Below are 21031 nucleotides of genomic sequence, written 5' to 3' on the forward strand. Positions count from 1 at the left end.
CCATATTTCATTTTTTGTCGAGCCTGCAACTTTTGTTGCAGAAAGCTCGACATAGGGATAGTGATCCAGCGGCGGCGTTAGCTAATTTCTTTAAAGCTTTATATTTTAGAAGGTGGAAGACCTGGATGCTTCATACTTTGACTTTGTATATAGATGCTTCATGTTACGAAGTTTCTGTCAGTCACATGTCCAATGTCCTTGACCTCATTTTCATGGTTCAGTGACCACTTGGAAAAAAAGTTCAAATTTTTTGTAATGTTAAATTCTCTCTTATTATAAGTAATAGGATAACAAAATTTGGTATGTGCGTACCTTGCAAGGTCCTCATCAGACAGTTTTCACTTGACCTCGACCTCATTTCATGGATCAGTGAACAAGGTTAAGTTTTGGTGGTCAAGTCCATATCTGAGATACTATAAGCAATAGGTCTAGTATATTTGGTGTATGGAAGGACTGTAAGGGATACATGTCCAACTGGCAGGTGTCATCTGACCTTGACCTCATTTTTATGGTTCAGTGGTTATAGTTAGATTTTTGTGTTTTGGTCTGTTTTTCTCATACTTTATGCAATAGGTCTACTTTAATTGTTGTATGGAATGATTGTAAGGTGTACATGTCTAGCGGGCAGATGTCATCTGACCTTGACCTCATTTTCATGGTTTAGTGGTCAAAGTAAAGTTTTTGAGATTTGGTGTTTTTATCTAATACTATATGCCATAAATCAACTATATTTGGTGTATGGAAATGTTTTATGATTTTTATGTCAATAGTGCAGGTTTTATTTGACCTTAACATCATTTTCACTGTTCATTGTTCAGTGTTGACTTTTTTTGTTTTGGTTTGTTTTTCTTAAACTATAAGCAATAGGTCAACTATATTTGTTGTATGGAAGAATTGTTAGCTGTACATGTCTGCCTGGCTTGGTTCATCTGACCTTGATCTCATTTTTATGGTTCATTGGTCAATGTTTAGTTATCTTGGTTCATGTTCAGTTTGTGTGACAGTTTTAATTAACCTTTATATTAAGGACTATCAACATAATATCAATGATTAATAAAGAAGGCGAGACATTTCAGTGTGTGCCCTCTTGTCTTTAAAAAAACCGAATACAGGATATGGGGTTAATTTGATATAACTGGTGAATAAAACAGCAGAAAAGCTAGAAATCTGTGTCTGGTTTATTGTGTTCCTGATTTTATCCGAAAATTCTTGATTGACAACATAATGTTATGTTTGAATTGAGGTGTTTTTTGAACAAGCAGTTTCCCATGGTAACCATATGTGCCCCTCTTCTTGCTGACTTAATCATTTATAATTATTCATATGAGGCCGACTTCATACAGAAACTTAATTGAGAAGAAAGAGAAGAATTTAGTAGTTTCCTTTACTTTTGGCTATACATGTATAGATGATGTTCTCTGACAAAATAAATCAAAATTTGTTGACTGTTGAACACATTTATCTCCTCTAATTTGAGATAAAGGATATGGGTACAACACATACAGTTAAGTCTGCCTCATTTCTAGAATTTTTTAATTAGGGTTGGTTTAAAACAAAACAAAAGGACAACGTATGATTTCAGCTTCCCAATTGTGAACTATCCATTAAAATGATTTCCATGTAGCAACATTCCAGCAGCGCCTGCATGCAGAGTATATATCTCCCAGTTGATACTTTATTTCAAGGCTTGTGTATTTCCTATCACGACTTCCTTGATAGGGGCCTCAGGGTTATAAAACCAAGTGGTAAAGTTGAAAGCATCCCTAGTGAAAATTTTATGGACACCTTTACAAGTTGAGCAAAATGTTGCAACATCATTCCTGTCCCCTTATCCTTGAATGCGACCTTCTAAATAAAACTTTGTAATAACATGAGCAACACATGTCCAACAGGAATCTACTTACCCTTCCAGAGTACCTGGGATCTCCCCAATTTTTGGATTGGCACGTGTTGCACAGTCTTTGGTTTTTGGTCAAACCTGTGACTTTTCTCACAGAAAGCTCGACATAAGGATAGTGATGCAGTGGCATTGGCTTACTTTTGAAATGATTTATATTTTAGATGGTCGAAGACCTGAATGCTTCATACATTGTTTATAGAATACTCATGTTACGAAGTTTCCGTCAGTCACATTTCCATCGACCTTGACCTCATTTTCATGGTTTAGTGACTACTTGAAAAAAAAATGAGATTTTTTGTAATGTTAATTTCTCTCTTACAAGTAAAAGGATAACCATATTTGGTATGTGCATACTTTGCAAGGTCCTCATGCCTGTAAGTTTCACTTGACCTCGACCTCATCTCATGGATCAGTGAACAAGTTAAGTTTTAGTGGTCAAGTCCATATCTCAGATACTATAAGCAATAGGTCTTGTATATTTGGTGTATGGAAGACTATAAGGTGTACATGTTCAACTGGCTGGTGTTATCTGACCTTGACCTCTTTTTCATGGTTAAGTTTTTGTGTTTTGGTCTGTTTTTCATACTGTATGCAATAGGTTTACTATATAAGGTGTATGGAATAATTATATGTTGTACATGTCTGGCTGGCAGGTGTCATCTGACCTTAACCTTATTCTCATGATTCAGTGGTCAAAGTTTTTAAGTTTTGGTATTTTTTTCTAATACTTTATGCAATAGGTCAACTATATTTGGTGTACAGGAATATTTTATGATGTACATGTCAGTCTTGCAGGTTTAAATTGACCATGACCTCATTTTCAGGTTCATTATTCAGTGTTAAGTCTGTGTTTTGGTCTTTTTTCGTAAGCTATAAGTAATAGGCCAACTTTAAGTGTTGAATGGCAGAATTGTAAGCTGTACATGTCTGCCTGGCATTGTTCATCTGACCTTTACCTCATTTTCATGGATCATTGGTCAATGATTAGTTTTCTTGAGTTAGTCGGTTTCTTAAAAAATATAATCACAAGGTCAACTATATTGAGGTATTGAATGACAACAACAAATTTAAGTTTTTAATGACCTTGACTGGCTTTACAGCCCTTGCACAGTCAGTACTTTATTGAATGATTGTAAGGTGTAAATGTATTTCTTGTTTAATTTATATGACCTTGACCTTATTTTCTTGGATCATATTAAGTTTATGTGATAGCTGTAGTAAAGCTTTATATTAAGAACTATCAGCATAATATCAATGACTAGTTAAGAGGCAAGACATTTCAGTGTGTGCACTCTTGTTATACTGTGAAAGTACTTTAATTCGTGGGTATCAATTTTCGTGGTTTGAGGAAAATTTATATGTTCGTGGGTTTTTAAATTCGTGGATATAAGTTTCTTAAAAATAAAAAAATTAAATAAAAATTAAAACCAGGTTACAAATAGTTTTCATTGAGGAAATTGCAAAGTAAACATTAATCTATGTAAATCGTAGTGATAACACTAATTAGCCCATAATGAAGTGTTCAACAGATTAAAGACCAGTGAAGGTGTTAATTAGGCCATAAACATGTCACCTAAAGAAAACAGTAACATAAACAAATGCTATAAACGTATCTTGAATTGTCAAATAATTCTTATCAAAATCAAACCCAGCATGAATTTATAATTTCCCTTATGTACGAGAACTACGAGGATATAATGAACACTTTATCATATCGATACTGGAAATCTGACTTTCATCGATCTTAAATATTTTTGAGAGAAGTACAGTTTAGGTTATTTAAGCTTAAATGGGTATGATCATGCACGTGGTTGTAGTTCTATGACTGCTATTAAAGAATTCTTAGATTTGGCGTTATTCAATATATTCTCTAGATCATATCAGTAATCAAACCTACCGATGGGGATCTTCCTATGACTTGATTTTCTCAATGGTTGTTTTATTTCGTTGGACACTTCAATTCGTGGATAAAGTCATCCACGAAAATTCATACCCCACGAATAAAAGTACTTTCACAGTATTTTGATTTGTGTACTATTAGTTTTTTCCAGTTTTTTTGCCATGGTATTGTCTGTTTATTTTGACTTGATATTGAATGTCCCTTTGGTATCTTACAAAACCGAGTTATGGGTAATCTTCAATTGGTCTAGATGAGGTATGGTATATATTTCCCTTTGACAGGATATAAATGACCCTGACCTTTTTCATAAAACAGGAATCAGCACTTGGATTTTCTCCCTATGGTTAATTTTAAAGTTTTATTTTTTCGAATCTACTATATTTGGTCTATAGAATTTGCTGTGTTGAAGACCCATTGGTGGACTAGGGCTGTTTTCTATTTTGCTGTGTTGAAGACCCATTGGTGGACTAGGGCTGTTTTCTATTTTGGTCGGTTGAAGACCCAATGGTGGACTAGGGCTGTTTTCTTCTCTTGTCGGTTTGATGTCTATTTGACACGTTCCAAGTTCAATCTCAAACTTATGATTGCCAATGAGACAATTTTTATCCAGAATCAATCGGGGTTCATCTGTCAATCTCATTTGCATGGTTCATTGGTCAATGTGAGGTTATTGTTATTTTGTTCATTTCTAAGATACTATATTTAAAGTAATGGATCTGATTGTAAGGTGTAAATGTCTGTCTAGCAAGCTTCATATGACCTTGACCTTATTTTTTATAATTTATTGCCCAATATTTATGAAAGTTTTTATGGTAATATCTGTTGGAATAGTTGTATGTTGTACATCTTGTCTTGCTGGGTTGATTTTATCCTAACTCTTGAGAGTGATGATTAATGGCAGTTAGAATTTTCAGTCAACTTATCTGCAGAGGGATTTATTCTTCAGGTCTAATGCAACTTCTGGCGCAGAAAGAAATTATGGTTACAATCAGGATTTCTTTTGTATATGTTTGAAATTTTTGACACTTGACAATCAGTTAGAACTGTCAAAATGATTTTATCAATACTCAACTTCGAAAGTTCCACCTAGGAAATATAAACAAGGAACAACAATATAAAGTTCAACAATTTAATGCACTATTGACTACAAACATTGCACTGTCTTAAAAACCCAACATCAAATAATTTGGCACATCACAAACACATTCATTTACTATCCTCAATAAAAAAGTAAAAACAAAAAAAAATAGAATATACTCTTATCCTCCCAGTACTTACTCCATTGTCCTTAAACATTAGGACTTTAATGCATAACACAGCATGATATGGCAATAAGTAACATTTTGAAATTGATTTAAACCTCTTGATTTTTTTCTCTCTTAATGTTGTTCTTGCTGAAATGTCAAAAACCTTTCTTATCATACCTCCATCTTTTCAAACAGCATAAAATAGTCTAAGAACGTTAAAAATGCCTGAATTTCTATAGTAGTGATAATTTGATAAAATGAAATTTAAAATTTGAATACAACTAAGTAAAAGTTATTTTAAGCTTTTCTATAAATATTCTACAGCAATGATTTAGTTTTACTCATAGAAAAAATAAATATAAGATTTCCCAAACTATGTTCTGCCATTTTGTGTGTAAAGCTGCCTTTCTATAACCCATGATTTCAATAAGTTAGCACATCACACCTACCTGGGTGTTAACGATAAATATACATTAAGATAACTACCCGAGAAGCCTAGAAACAAAACAGGTATCTAAGGCAACATTTAAAAACAATATATTCCAAAAAGGTTTTTTTCCATTTTTCTTATTTAAAATAAGTAATATTTTAAATTTTAACATTCTATCTCACAATTCTTCTCTTCTCATTTTTCTATACTGATAATGTTCAAAAAAAAATTTCATCAAATTTACTGAAAGCTATAAACTATTATCTGGTTCAAATATATGCTGAAAAAATTACCAGATACCTATAGCTAGGGAATCAAAAATAATTTTTTTTACCCTTGTTTTATTCACATATAAACACAAATTCCTGAAATTAATGGGTGGAACTGTTAATTAAAGTATTATTTTTTGTCATGTATAGTTTTTGATCTTTTTAATACAACTGTCTCTTCATGTAATCCAAAATCGTAGATATAATTAAAATCGCATCATTTAAACTTCAGTTTGCTGCGTCCTCTTCATCTATATCAAATAGTCATACTGAGTTCTCCCGGTCATAAAGTTTAAACTCTCATCAACAGATCTCTATTCCTCCACAACCTTTGTATCTGTAATCACAAGTTTATTCATCTTCTAGTCTTTTTCTTCTCCTGATGAACTTTTTAAGATTCCATTCTGTATGGTTTAACATATAAGGTCCATTACATACACATAATACAGTCATGTTGTCTGAGTACTCCAAATCTGGTAACAGCTAGGGAAAAAACATAATGCATTTAATGGTTAAACATATAAAGTCTATTACAAACACATAAATGCAGTCATCTTCAGTGTAACTAGGAAACAGGTGTGTAAATCAATACCCAACTTAAGTTAACAAACAGTTGAGACCTGGAAACTATTGTATTGCCTAAGCCGGATTGGTATTTTTATTGGGAAAAATGACGCTACCATATTTTGAAATTGAGCTGTGTTTTGTGCTAATAAGCATTGTGCATATCAAAGTTTCATTACATTTTGTAAGGCAAACTAAAGTTACTGAACGGAAACAAAAAATTCAGCATTTTTTTCCATTTGTAAAGCGGCATAACTCTAGAACAGTAAAAGTGATGCAACAAAACTTCAAACTTGATCTGTGTTTTGTAGTAAAATACATTGTGTTAAAGTTTCATAACATTTGGTTGAGTTAAACTAAAGATAGAGAAAGGAAACAATTTTTTTCTCGTACGGACGCACTGATGTAGACTGACAAGTGTAAAACTTGATGCCCCCTCCGCAACAGCTGGAGCGTAAAAAAAAATATTGTTACTTACCTTGGGTGTCAATAAGAAATACTGGGATGCAGATCTCCTACAGACAGTCTGTACAACTAATTCAAACACCTTCCTCTCATTGACTGGATCCATACCCTACAGTAATAATTATAATTAACATTCTAACACAATCAATATTTACATCTTAAAAACAAACATGCATGCAAGAGATGAATATAATTCATGGATTTTGCATTGATTTTACCAGCGGTCAGTTATTGTTAGCTGTAAAATATGCCAGAATTTTGTCAGATTTATATGAGGGTCAAGACTAAATCATCGGATTTTGTCGCCAAAAAGAGCAACCAACTTATGGTCAGATTGATCATTACTTCAGTATCAACGGTATAGGGTTCCAAGGAAATGTGATGGCATAAATCATTATAACTTTGATTTAGCTTCATTGATCATCAACCTGTCATTTTTAGTCAAAGTATAAAAAACTAACAGAAGCTGGTTCTCACAAACCATATTCTATGGAAGTATCCTTCTTGGGGTACCAGTTTTTTTGCCACCAACCATTGAATACCTAATACATTTTCCATTTTGGTAGAATATCTTTTATCTTAAATTCCCAAACTTAGAATTTGACATCAACCAGTATTGCAATATCCATTTCATACAACCATGAAAATAATGGTTGGAATTCTATTTAACATAAACAAATATTTCATGAGCAAAAATATAATTACCTGGTTAATTTCATCAACACATCTGAATGGACACTTGGCTAATTCTTGTAGAGCCATCATATATAACACTGTAGACACACTACGTTCCCCACCACTCTGATGATGGGGAGTTAGCTCCCTTAGTGACTCAGAATCCCTGAACTTGACTTTGATCTTAATACCGTACTTTTCATAGTCTTCCTGTAATTGAGTAATAGATTTAAAAACTTGACAATCAAATGTGTATATTATTCTATTTGGCGGTATTTTGTTCGAGGTTATGGTTGTCTTTCCGAAATTGTTTAACATCTGACCTCTTATTTTATTGATCTTGTATTTACATTGTGTCATAGATCAAATTTATTCGTTCAGTGTATGTTCACTTGTGTTAGTATGTCTTCTGATTGAATACTTGAGTTAGTATGTCTTCTGATTGAATATAGCCATTTCAGTTGATATTTTAAAGTGTGTCTTTCTATATTGTGATGTTGGTGCTACGCTATTGTTTCAGATAAGAGTGAAAGTTGTTACCTATTAAAACGTTTAAACCTGCTGCATTTGATTGCCCCTATCCTAAGTCAGGAATCTGATGTTCAGTAGTTGTTATTTGTTGATGTGGTTTATAAGTGATTCTTATTACTCGTTTTTATATAGATTAGACTGTTGGTTTTCCTGAGTGAATAGTTTTACACGAGTCATTTTAGGGGCCTATATAGTTTGCTGTTCATGGTGAGCCAAGGCCCTGTGTTAAAGACCGTATTTTGACCTATAATGGTTTACTTTTTCAAATTGCGACTTGGACAAAGATTTTCTTATTGGCACTAATATCACACCTTATATCTATGAGTTCTTAAACCAGGAATACATACTGGATTATCAGGTACGTTGAGATCTATTTCACCAGCACATTTCATACAAGTGAAGAAGTAACTAAAGTTTTCATTGATTCGCTCTATCAATGCTCGTAATGGTTCCAACCATTCCGTCTTAGCTTTCTCAACCTCTTCCTGGTGGCCATGTAATTGCTGTTGTCTATTCGTCACATCTTTCTCTAACTGTGCAATCTCTTTTTTTCTTTGTCTGTATTCTTTAACAACCTAAAGCAAAATAAATATTTCAAATGTTGGTTATACAAGACCTTAAAGCAAGTATATAAGGAAAATCTGTCTAAAGGAAATATCTTCAAAGGGTTTCAATAAAGAAGTTGGTCAAGTCAAAGGTAAAAGTAGATAGGATAGATTCCTATATTTCTGGTAGAGAAATTTAACAAGCAGCCTTTCATTCCAACAGAACAGGGCTTAACTTTTTATACATCTAATACAGAACAACAAATCATAAATTGCTAATATACAATTAACAACTGCGCCACCAAAAAGAAGCTGACATTCATGAATCCAAAAAACAGTGTACAATTATGAAGCATTTATGTTAAAAACTAGATGTGTCAAAGCGACACCAATGATGGCCCCGTCCCAAAAAGTTTCTGCAATTTTAATAACACATGTGGACACAAACATGATGGTAGTCTCACATTGATATGTTCATTATTATAATTAACTATTAATAAAACTCAGCTCAAAATGTGGAGGCCTATAGAAAAAAAGTCTGTATAACTGTTAACCCTTTCAACGCTATACACAGCATATGCCGCGATGACATCTGTTATCCGCCACTGCTATTCGCAGCAACAGACTTTTCATCAGGACTCTTAAACCATTCAGGTCCTCTCTAATTTTTCCTTGAATTAATCGAGAATATACAAAGCGTCATCTGCACTTGAAATCCTGGCAATTTTTATTGTAAAGTCATGCAGTAGAAGGAAAATTGAAGGAAAATAAATATTTTGACAAATGCAAATGGGGGAAATCGGAAACGAAGCTGTAAATGTGGAAATATTTCAGCATTTCTATGGCAAAACTGACAACAAGGATTAGTTAAAAGGTTACTTGTTATCTCAATGTGTTTATTACATTTAATTCATGTGGGAATTATGATTTGATCGATCATTACGAGACTTAGAAAAAGGGGGGAAAACGGAGGTTGACTGAAAATTTTGAGGACAGAGCCCTATTACATAATACGTTGTGTATGGTGAAAAACGCTATGGAATCGAGCAACTGGTGACTTCTTTATTATATGGCAGATAAAACAACAAAACAGATGAAGACTAAAAGTAGTTTTTATTCAAAATTCAACATAAATGTAATAAATTACACCTTTTACCTGTTAATTACCTAAAAATGCAGGTAACTTGATAAAAAATTTACTGAAATAACTGCCTGACATTACAGATCATACTCTTCTGAGCATTTTTCATGCAATAACTTTCTCTGTATCTCTTAAAAGAAAAAGATCCAGCAGTCTGAAAAGGAATATACTTTTCTAATGAATGAACACAAAAAAAATGCAGCAGCAGCAGCCATTTTTTTTAAATTTTTTTGTTTAACGTTGAAAGGGTTAATAAAACTCAGCTCAATATGTGGAGGCCTATAGAAAAGAAGTCTGTATAACTGTGATTTTCAACAATTTTCAAAGTTGTAAACCCTTAATTTTGGCAAAAATTAATAAAGAGGAACGCAACTTAAACTTGATCTGGAACTCATCATGGTGAACTCACAAACAAAAAATCAGATCAATATCTGAAGAAAAAAACTCTGTATAATGGTTTGTTGCGGAATGACAGAATTTGGGAAAAGACTGAATTTCTGACAAGGTTAAAACTATAAAAAGTGCTATTGTGTTTGTTTCATAAAGCCTTATACATTACTTCCTTTCAATCAGTATTGCAAGCTTGAATGACAGGCTATGATTTAACTGTAGCTGGTGATTAAGGTCTTTTAAAAACTAAAACTCTAGCTTCTGGAAAACTTAATGGGGGGAACTAACTTACCAAATAAATACCAAGTTTCATGAACAATTTTTTTTTTTTTTAGATGAGAGTTAATTTGTAACAATTTCTCAAATCACTGAATGATCAATCAAATAGCTAAATGACTTACCCTTTCATCTGTCTGGAACAATGAATCAGCTCTGGCTTGTTGTTCATGAATGGCAGCATCAATCTCATCTAAAGTCGACGGACAACTTTCAAAGCTCTAAAAAATAAGGTGAATCAGTGTAAAAATAATGGGGTTTCTTTTATGACTGATTACTTAAGCTGGTAGGACCTTGTCTTTGATTTAGTTGATTACTTTAGCTGGTAGGACCTTGTCTTTGATTTAGTTGATTACTTTAGCTGGTAGGACCTTGTCTTTGATTTAGTTGATTACTTTAGCTGGTAGGACCTTGTCTTTGATTTAGTTGATTACTTTAGCTGGTAGGACCTTGTCTTTGATTTAGTTGATTACTTTAGCTGGTAGGACCTTGTCTTTGATTTAGTTGATTACTTTAGCTGGTAGGACCTTGTCTTTAATTTAGTTGATTACTTTAGCTGGTAGGACCTTGTCTTTGATTTAGTTGATTACTTTAGCTGGTAGGACCTTGTCTTTGATTTAGTTGATTACTTTAGCTGGTAGGACCTTGTCTTTGATTTAGTTGATTACTTTAGCTGGTAGGACCTTGTCTTTGATTTAGTTGATTACTTTAGCTGGTAGGACCTTGTCTTTGATTTAGTTGATTACTTTAGCTGGTAGGACCTTGTCTTTGATTTAGTTGATTACTTTAGCTGGTAGGACCTTGTCTTTGATTTAGTTGATTACTTTAGCTGGTAGGACCTTGTCTTTGATTTAGTTGATTACTTTAGCTGGTAGGACCTTGTCTTTAATTTAGTTGATTACTTTAGCTGGTAGGACCTTGTCTTTGATTTAGTTGATTACTTTAGCTGGTAGGACCTTGTCTTTGATTTAGTTGATTACTTTAGCTGGTAGGACCTTGTCTTTGATTTAGTTATCTCAATTCAAGATACTTGCATCCAATATTTGGTTGAGTTTTGATTTTTGACTAAAACATGCAATGAATTTGGAATGATCACCTCAAAACATCTCTCAACTGTCCTGATAACTTCTTTTGCTTAATTTCCTAATTTTTTGTTTAAATTGTTTGCAATATATAATCTCAATTTACCTCATTGCAGTTTTAATTGACTGATTTCATTTAAAGGGGCATTAGATGTAAATATCATGTTCACTGTTTCTCCTACCGGATATATAACATACTGAAACATGTATCAAAATTACAATTAGTCTGAAATAAACACTTAACAATGCATGTACTTGTCAATATAAATCAAATTTTAGTCCAGACATCATTTAATTAACTATCCAGATGATCCCTGAGGACTTACCTGTCTAAGTTCTGGAGACAGTTCACTATCGACATCTGTGTTTGTAACATGCTTGGCTGCCTGTAACAATCTCTTACCTGTCTAAGTTCTGGAGACAGTTCACTATCGACATCTGTGTTTGTAACATGCTTGGCTGCCTGTAACAATCTCTTACCTGTCTAAGTTCTGGAGACAGTTCACTATCGACATTTGTGTTTGTAACATGCTTGGCTGCCTGTAACAATCTCTTACCTGTCTAAGTTCTGGAGACAGTTCACTATTGACATCTGTGTTTGTAACATGCTTGGCTGCCTGTAACAATCTCTTACCTGTCTAAGGGTGCTATAAACAGTTTCGTATAAAAAACTAGGGGTTATTCCCCAACTAAAAATAGACTTGGAGGGAAGTCCCTTTTTATCAACATAATTGGTAAAAAAGTATCATGTTTTTTATATTTGATTGTAAAAATAAGTTAATTAGGTTCAATTAAAACAGGTTGAATGATTAAAATAATTTTTAAAAATTAGATTAAATACACATGTTTTAAGGGGAGACAAACTGTAAACATCCTGTTTTTTTGGCAGTGAAAAGTGCAAAACTTATTTGCACCCAATGTAGCTCTTTTCGGAGCAGGCGAACGTAGCCTGAAGCATAAATTTTTAGAAAGACCAGGTAAAACCCTATGAAATTCATACAGTTTTGAATATGAAAAATGTGCATGTATCATGTCTGCATGGGTGTGCACATGGCCTGATTTCAGGTTTTTTATGCATAGATTAGGCAATGTTTTCCCCATTTTCTCTGGATAAAACTTTTTGGTACTATTAAAAGTACAATTTATTTTTATTTCATTCTAAACTAGAGAAAATTCTGATTCTAATGATATCTAGTTTTATACAAGTATCTTCATTAACATTAACACCACTAAGGGTCAATTATAGATGGTCCCTCAAAATATGACGTCATAGAAAAAAACTGTTGATTGCACCCTAAGTTCTGGAGACAGTTCACTATTGACATCTGTGTTTGTAACATGCTTGGCTGCCTGTAACAATCTCTTACCTGTCTAAGTTCTGGAGACAGTTCACTATCGACATCTGTGTTTGTAACATGCTTGGCTGCCTGTAACAATCTCTTACCTGTCTAAGTTCTGGAGACAGTTCACTATCGACATCTGTGTTTGTAACATGCTTGGCTGCCTGTAACAATCTCTTACCTGTCTAAGTTCTGGAGACAGTTCACTATTGACATCTGTGTTTGTAATATGCTTGGCTGCCTGTAACAATCTCTTACCTGTCTAAGTTCTGGAGACAGTTCACTATTGACATCTGTGTTTGTAACATGCTTGGCTGCCTGTAACAATCTCTTACCTGTCTGGAGACAGTTCACTATCGACATCTGTGTTTGTAACATGCTTGGCTGCCTGTATCAATCTCTTACCTGTCTAAGTTCTGGAGACAGTTCACTATCGACATCTGTGTTTGTAACATGCTTGGCTGCCTGTAACAATCTCTTACCTGTCTAAGTTCTGGAGACAGTTCACTATTGACATCTGTGTTTGTAACATGCTTGGCTGCCTGTAACAATCTCTTACCTGTCTAAGTTCTGGAGACAGTTCACTATTGACATCTGTGTTTGTAACATGCTTGGCTGCCTGTAACAATCTCTTACCTGTCTAAGTTCTGGAGACAGTTCACTATTGACATCTGTGTTTGTAACATGCTTGGCTGCCTGTAACAATCTCTTACCTGTCTAAGTTCTGGAGACAGTTCACTATTGACATCTGTGTTTGTAACATGCTTGGCTGCCTGTAACAATCTCTTACCTGTCTAAGTTCTGGAGACAGTTCACTATCGACATCTGTGTTTGTAACATGCTTGGCTGCCTGTAACAATCTCTTACCTGTCTAAGTTCTGGAGACAGTTCACTATCGACATCTGTGTTTGTAACATGCTTGGCTGCCTGTATCAATCTCTTACCTGTCTAAGTTCTGGAGACAGTTCACTATCGACATCTGTGTTTGTAACATGCTCGGCTGCCTGTAACAATCTCTTACCTGTCTAAGTTCTGGAGACAGTTCACTATCGACATCTGTGTTTGTAACATGCTTGGCTGCCTGTAACAATCTCTTTGCCATTTCTTTAGCAGTTTTAACCTTCTCTTTTATTTCTTCAAATGCTCTCTACAGTATAACAAAGATATATTCATTATTAATTAATGTTGCACAGAAGTTGTTATTAGTCAACTGCATATACTTAAGAAGTTGTGGTGGAACAACAAGAATGGCCACACTCACAAAAACAAATTTCTAGGAGTGGAAATTCGATAATAGAAGGTTGATAATTTTGGCAAAAAACAGCAGAGTAGAAGGAAATAAGAACTCCATCTTTTAGTCATCCTAGTAGACTAACATACTAAATTACAGCTTTATATAGGTGTTTAGAGAAAAAAAAAACTGTTATTTTCAAGACATTTTTAAAAGTTCAAAGCCAGTAATTTCAGCAAAAATCAGCAAGTGGAACCAAACATAAACTTGATCTGTAACTCCATATAGCAGAATGTTTGTTCAAGATAATTAATATTTGATAGTTGCATCAAGTCAAGCATCCAAAATTAGAAGTTTGAGTATCCATACAATGGTGAGGACATTTTTTTTGTAACAGTTTAGCTTTCCAAACTTTTCTTTTTACTAGTTAGAAGATTTTCTTCTTAATATTAAAATTTGAGTAAAAAATTATTTAGTCAATGTGTGTGGTGTGTTCAATCTTCTGTTCCAATAACTGACATAAAATTAAAACTACAAAATGTTTTAGGAATCCAGATTAATCAAGTTTTTAATTAACCCATATGGTAACAAAATAACAAGCAACTAAAACCACTTAACTTGAGGGTACTCATATTGCACCTTTTTTTGACAGTTTTTTATCCCATGTTTATTTACAAAAATGTATGCTCCAGAAAATAGTTATATTATGTGTTAATTTTGTAGATGTATCATTATTTACTATATGGTTTCACAAATTTAATTTTATGTCCATCTTGAATCATAGAAGAATTGGTCTGAACTGATCTCCAAACCATCAATGATTCTGTAATAAGGAGTACCAAATTGCATCCATGCTTAAATTTGCATCCTCAAAGTCGAATAATAGATCTTTTCAAATATTTTGAACAATTTGACATAAGTTGGTGCTTTGTCTTCATTTTTTGAGAAATGAATGCCTGTCACACATTTTACTTGCTAATTTTTAAACAGTGACTTTTGTGGACGTGGTATGACGATGTTTCCATGAATTATACTTTTCCAGTAAAAATCTGTAAATGTTTTGTGTATATTTAAATATATCTACCCATGTTGAAGGATGTGCATAGTATCAAATTGTTTAGTCTCTAGGAAAACTTGTAAGATTTTCGCTGCTATTTTTGCTAAGTATATGCAATTTGGCACTACTACCTTAGCACATTAAGGGCATACGATACAGTTTTGATCCTGTATTTACAAGTTCGTGAAAATTTGCATATAGGCTATTTCTTATCTGATTAATTCAAATATGTTATGAAAAATATACCTTCATGTGCTAATTTTTGAGTAAAACGAGGTCGAAATTTTGTATATTTGCTCAAAATTCAGATTTGTCGCCGTAATTTCTTTTTCGTAAGAAAGACATAACTTTTTTGTTATAAAAGATAAACATAAATTGTTTTTTTGTTAAATAATCGGTAATTTCTGTATTTTATAAGGATCCTTAAAAAATATGCATTTTTTAATCAGAAATAACTCATATTTATCAAATGTTCATCAATTGAGGAAAATACGTCATTTTTTGCTGCATGTTTATCAAAATTAAAAAAAATCCTCTATTTACAGTTTTATAAAATTTGGGTCACATAATCTCCCTGCAAAATGAAACTAAATGATGTTTTGAAAAAAAGGGGTCCATGAACTCGTTTTCAAATTAAATCAGTTTGAATGATAAAAATCAGTCGAAAAGTGCATCTTTTCCCGATATGTCACAGTTTGACGTCATTACCTCCCCTGTAACTGTATTGTATGCCCTTAAAACAAAATATGGATGTTCAGATAATATGAAGGAGATCTTTACCTCAAAATTTTGTAATACTCCTGATTGTTCTCTAAGATCTTCCTCAACCTGTTCTTGTTCATGAATAAACATGGCTTGTCTTAAACCTAAACGCACTTTCTCTGTACTTAGTTCTATACATTTCTAAAAACCAAAATACACAGGGTATTATATAGAAATATAAATAGCAAATCAGTCCTCCTTTTCATTAAGATAACAGTACTTAGTTCTATACATTTCTAAAAAACAAAATACACAGGGTATTATATAGAAATATAAATAGCAAATCAGTCCTCCTTTTCATTAAGATAACAGTACTTAGTTCTATACATTTCTAAAAAAACAAAATACACAGGGTATTATATAGAAATGTAAATAGCAAATCAGTCCTCCTTTTCATTAAGATAACAGTACTTAGTTCTATACATTTCTAAAAAACAAAATACACAGGGTATTATATAGAAATATAAAGAGCAAATCAGTCCTCCTTTTCATTAAGATAACAGTACTTAGTTCTATACATTTCTAAAAAACAAAATACACAGGGTATTATATAGAAATATAAAGAGCAAATCAGTCCTCCTTTTCATTAAGATAACAGTACTTAGTTCTATACATTTCTAAAAAACAAAATACACAGGGTATTATATAGAAATGTAAATAGCAAATCAGTCCTCCTTTTCATTAAGATAACAGTACTTAGTTCTATACATTTCTAAAAAACAAAATACACAGGGTATTATATAGAAATATAAAGAGCAAATCAGTCCTCCTTTTCATTAAGATAACAGTACTTAGTTCTATACATTTCAAAAAAACAAAATACACAGGGTATTATATAGAAATGTAAATAGCAAATCAGTCCTCCTTTTCATTAAGATAACAGTACTTAGTTCTATACATTTCTAAAAAACAAAATACACAGGGTATTATATAGAAATGTAAATAGCAAATCAGTCCTCCTTTTCATTAAGATAACAGTACTTAGTTCTATACATTTCTAAAAAACAAAATACACAGGGTATTATATAGAAATATAAAGAGCAAATCAGTCCTCCTTTTCATTAAGATAACAGTACTTAGTTCTATACATTTCTAAAAAAACAAAATACACAGGGTATTATATAGAAATATAAAGAGCAAATCAGTCCTCCTTTTCATTAAGATAACAGTTCTTAGTTCTATACATTTCTAAAAAAACAAAATACACAGGGTATTATATAGAAATATAAAGAGCAAATCAGTCCTCCTTTTCATTAAGATAACAGTTCTTAGTTCTATACATTTCTAAAAAAACAAAATACACAGGGTATTATATAGAAATATAAAGAGCAAATCAGTCCTCCCTTTCATTAGGCTAACAGTACTTAGTTTACAATAAGAAGTATTAACTAGTGTTGACAGGTAGATTTAGGAACAGATACACAGATAAGAAAGAATAATGCCCCTCTACTAAAATTTGTCATTCATGATGACACGAGGTCCCACAATAAAGTGCATAGTTAAATAAAATAAAAACTTGATAAAAATCGTGTTTTCATGATCCTAAGTAAACAAATGTAATTATAAGTATTGAATGCTTCTTTTTGTAAGGTTGATGGTGCACTACATTTTCAGAATGAAGGGCTTCCTCGCTTCATACTAAATGTACTTCGGTCAACGCTTTTACACCCCAATGAAGTTACAAAAAGAAGCATGCAATTCTTAAAGAATGGGTTTCCTTAAAACAAATCTGCACATACTATTAAATTCAGCTTACTATGAAATTTTTGTCAAACCCTTATATGCATATTTTTTTTAAATTCACTCCATGCAACATGTGTGTCAAGCTGATTTGAAAATAACCTCATGGTAAACTTTAACCTGAAACTGGATGAACTAAGGGATAAATGTACAGACAAGAAATCAGAATGCCTCCATACTATCATAGTCGGGGAATAATCAATTTGTGACCAAGACCAGGTAAGGAACATCTGACTGTCAGGAAGTCAATTTTGAGTGGGTGTGAATGCTGTTGTTTTAGATAATTTGTTTACCCTTGTATAGTCTTTTAACTTCTGTAGTGATGTACATTTTTTCTTGTTATATCCTCTGATTTCTTTTAATGCACTTTCTTCTTCTGTCTGTAAATTAACAGCCTCAGCTTCTTCTGTTTTCATTCTAACAAAAAAAAATCATATTTATAAGTAAACAAATATATATGTATATGTGAAACGAAACCTCCTTGTTTTCAAAATTTCATTTTTTTTTTGCTTTGATGTCTTCATCTGTGTGTACATTTTCTGCAGTTATTCATACATTCTCTCCTCCTAGAATGCAGATTAAATGGTATAAACTTTTTTATAATACCACTTTGTTATCTTATCAAAATTCATTTTATTTCTGGTGGATGGTTGTCTCATAAGCAATCCTCATTTTTTTTTATATTTAATATCAAATTTCCAACTGAATAAACATGATAAATATCAAACAAAGTCTTGGCTTATTGCTGCTCAGTAAACTTTTAATAAACACAATCATACCTTTGGATCTTGGAATCAATCTGGGACTGGAGTCTTTTCTTGACATCCTTTTTATTACTTAATTCTTTCTGCAACATTAGAAAGTTTATATTTTCAGAGGGCTGTTAAAAATCACACATCACAAATAAAACTTTAAAATTAATATTCAAGACAAAGATTTTAAATTATGAAATTGCATTATCATATTGCAAGGTTCACTATAAAAGTAAGTTTATTTATCAAACAAATCTTCAGTTAAGCCATTTAACCAAGAACAAGAACAGTCAATCAGTATAACAAACTTATACAGCAGTTGAGTATAAAATATTAGAAGGCATGTTTTAAAGTTGTTTTTTTTTATATTCTTTTGTTTCATATTCTGACATCGGACCAGACTTCTCTTAAACTGAGTTTTACAGTGTGTATTGTTATGCATTTACTTTTCTACATTGGCTAGAGGTATAGGGGGAGGGTTGAGATCTCAAAAAACATGTTTAACCCAGCCACAATTTTGCACCTTACCCAAGTCAGGAGCCTCTGGCCATTGTTAGTCTGGTATGATTTTGAATTTTAGTTTCTTGTGTATAATTTGGAGTTTAGTATGGCATCCATTATCATTGAACTATTGTTAAATGATAAACTAAATATCAAAGGAATAGTGAACAAAGGTGTCCACCATATATTTATCTCTGGTACATCTCTATAAGCAATGCATCATACTAAGGTGACAATACAATGAAAAGTGACAGGGAGAAAGTGTTGTTTTTGCGTTACTGCAAACAATTGTATTCTACCATTAGCACATTTAATTACCTTTTCTTCCCTTTTTTTATTTAACTTGGTATCGAGTTCCTTGGACATTTTCTGTTTGCCATTATACTCCTCTTCCTTGGTTTTTAACTGTGCTTGTAGTTGCTGTCAAAAATAAACATTATGTAAATATCTTATACACAGAGAGTACAAAAGTTACATCGTTATTCGAAACTAGATGGGTCATGATGGCAGCTTAAATTGTCCTGTCTACTGCCAAATAACAGAGTGTCAATTATATGAAAAGGTTACTTTGAACAAAGGCAAGATGAACCCTGCCAAACAGACATAAACATCTAACAATCATTCAATGAAATAATACAACAATCAAGGACAATGGATATATGCAATACATACAATTCACTTAAAACTTAAGGTATCCTTATACATAAAGTATCCAGGTCTTCATCATCTCTAAAAATTTACAATTTCTGATGAGTTCAAAAAGATTATATACAAGGCATTTAAATGTTAAAAAGATAAACTTTGTTTTGGTCTGATAAATGTTCGAATATGAAGTTGAGGTAGAAAAAAGTATGAAACATCAAAAGGAACAATTAACTAATACATGCTTGAATATACATTAAACAATTTGTGAACTTTTCCCTCACAGATTAAATATTTATTGACATGAAGTCAAATTACTTACTCTTATCTGTGTTTCTAGCATAACTTCTCTTGAATTATCACCAGATGCTATTAGCCATGTTGGATCTCTGTAATATATAGATAATGCATTGAAACATGCATCTTAAAAAAGTTTCTGAAGATGATTTCTAGATTTAAATTTGTTATCTGCTTTTGTTAAATAATACCAACTAAAAGAAACAATAGCATAAGGACAAGCAAAACAACAAATGTATTGCAGTACATTGTGATCAACACTTAAAATTTATGAGTGATAATAAGTAGTGTTGTCAAATCGTTCACTTTTGCCTAACCGGTTACTCGGATAATCGTACGACCGATTAACCGGTTAACCAGTAGTTTAAGTTGATGTTTGAAGACCTTATCAATAGTATCCTACTCATATATATAAGAAGATGTGGTATGAGTGCCAATGTGAGTACCTTCCATCCAAGTCATACATGTACATTTACGTTTTTATTATACGATGAATTTAAGTTTGTCCTTTGGTATTATAAGGCTTGCCTGTGAAGATTCCTGTCGAAGTTTGACTTTTAATAATCAAATACAAGGTATCAAATGGCGTTTGTACTAACTTCAGAATGAATAATAAAACAAAAACTTCTTGATATCGTAGAATTGAATAAGTCTGAAACCAACGATTCTTTCATTTTCTCTTGTTGTCTCCGAAAATAATGTGGAGTGTTTTAATTTGAATTGGTTAATCCTGATACTCTTACCATCAAGTATACATTGATTACATTCACGTTGGTTTGATTTTTATAGTTTTTGAGTTAGCATTTCGTTTAACCCTTTCCTCCATTGAAATTTTTTTTTTGCATACTTGAATCGCATAGGATTTTTTTGATAAAATGCTTAACAAATACTAAGTATTAAGGCATTGCGAAAAACAACTTTTTTATCAAATAAATGCAAGTCGGATATTCCTATGATATTCCTTTTCATATTGGATACAAATTTTATTAAGTCAACTGCAGACACTTTGCAGTCAAAGTGTTTCAACTGACATACTACACAGGCTTCAAAAGGCGTCATTATGGAGTAAGGGGGGTGGCGTCAAAAGGTGTCATTATGGAGGAAAGGGTTAAGGTATGACATAGACTTGCACGACGTAGATTGCACATTCAGATGTAGGTCTACACAATATTGGATCAAAAATAAAATTATGAAGTATATCGTAAAATTTAATAGTTTTACTTATTCAAAGTTACTGTTAAAAAAACATGTAACTAATTATGTTTCCTTAAGATCTTGCCCCGAGCTGAGAGAC

General features: G+C 32.5%; 1 protein-coding gene across 1 annotated transcript in view; it reads right to left on the minus strand.

Moving 5' to 3' along the window:
• Positions 1 to 4915: 4915 nt before the first annotated feature.
• The window catches only part of LOC134716341 (structural maintenance of chromosomes protein 5-like), a 32532-nt gene continuing 16416 nt past the window's right edge, over positions 4916 to 21031 (minus strand). Inside the window, exons 15-25 of the mRNA XM_063579275.1 lie at positions 19763 to 19829; positions 19117 to 19218; positions 18325 to 18392; positions 17839 to 17962; positions 15824 to 15946; positions 13777 to 13902; positions 10459 to 10554; positions 8329 to 8556; positions 7481 to 7660; positions 6789 to 6884; positions 4916 to 6229 (exon numbers count right to left, since the gene is read on the minus strand). Of these exons, the coding sequence (XP_063435345.1) occupies positions 6098 to 6229; positions 6789 to 6884; positions 7481 to 7660; positions 8329 to 8556; positions 10459 to 10554; positions 13777 to 13902; positions 15824 to 15946; positions 17839 to 17962; positions 18325 to 18392; positions 19117 to 19218; positions 19763 to 19829 (1342 nt within the window). The 3' untranslated portion in view covers positions 4916 to 6097. The remainder of the gene's footprint in view (positions 6230 to 6788; positions 6885 to 7480; positions 7661 to 8328; positions 8557 to 10458; positions 10555 to 13776; positions 13903 to 15823; positions 15947 to 17838; positions 17963 to 18324; positions 18393 to 19116; positions 19219 to 19762; positions 19830 to 21031) is intronic.

The sequence above is a fragment of the Mytilus trossulus genome, chromosome 4, assembly GCF_036588685.1.
Source record: "Mytilus trossulus isolate FHL-02 chromosome 4, PNRI_Mtr1.1.1.hap1, whole genome shotgun sequence".
NCBI classification, from domain to species: Eukaryota; Metazoa; Mollusca; class Bivalvia; order Mytilida; family Mytilidae; genus Mytilus; species Mytilus trossulus.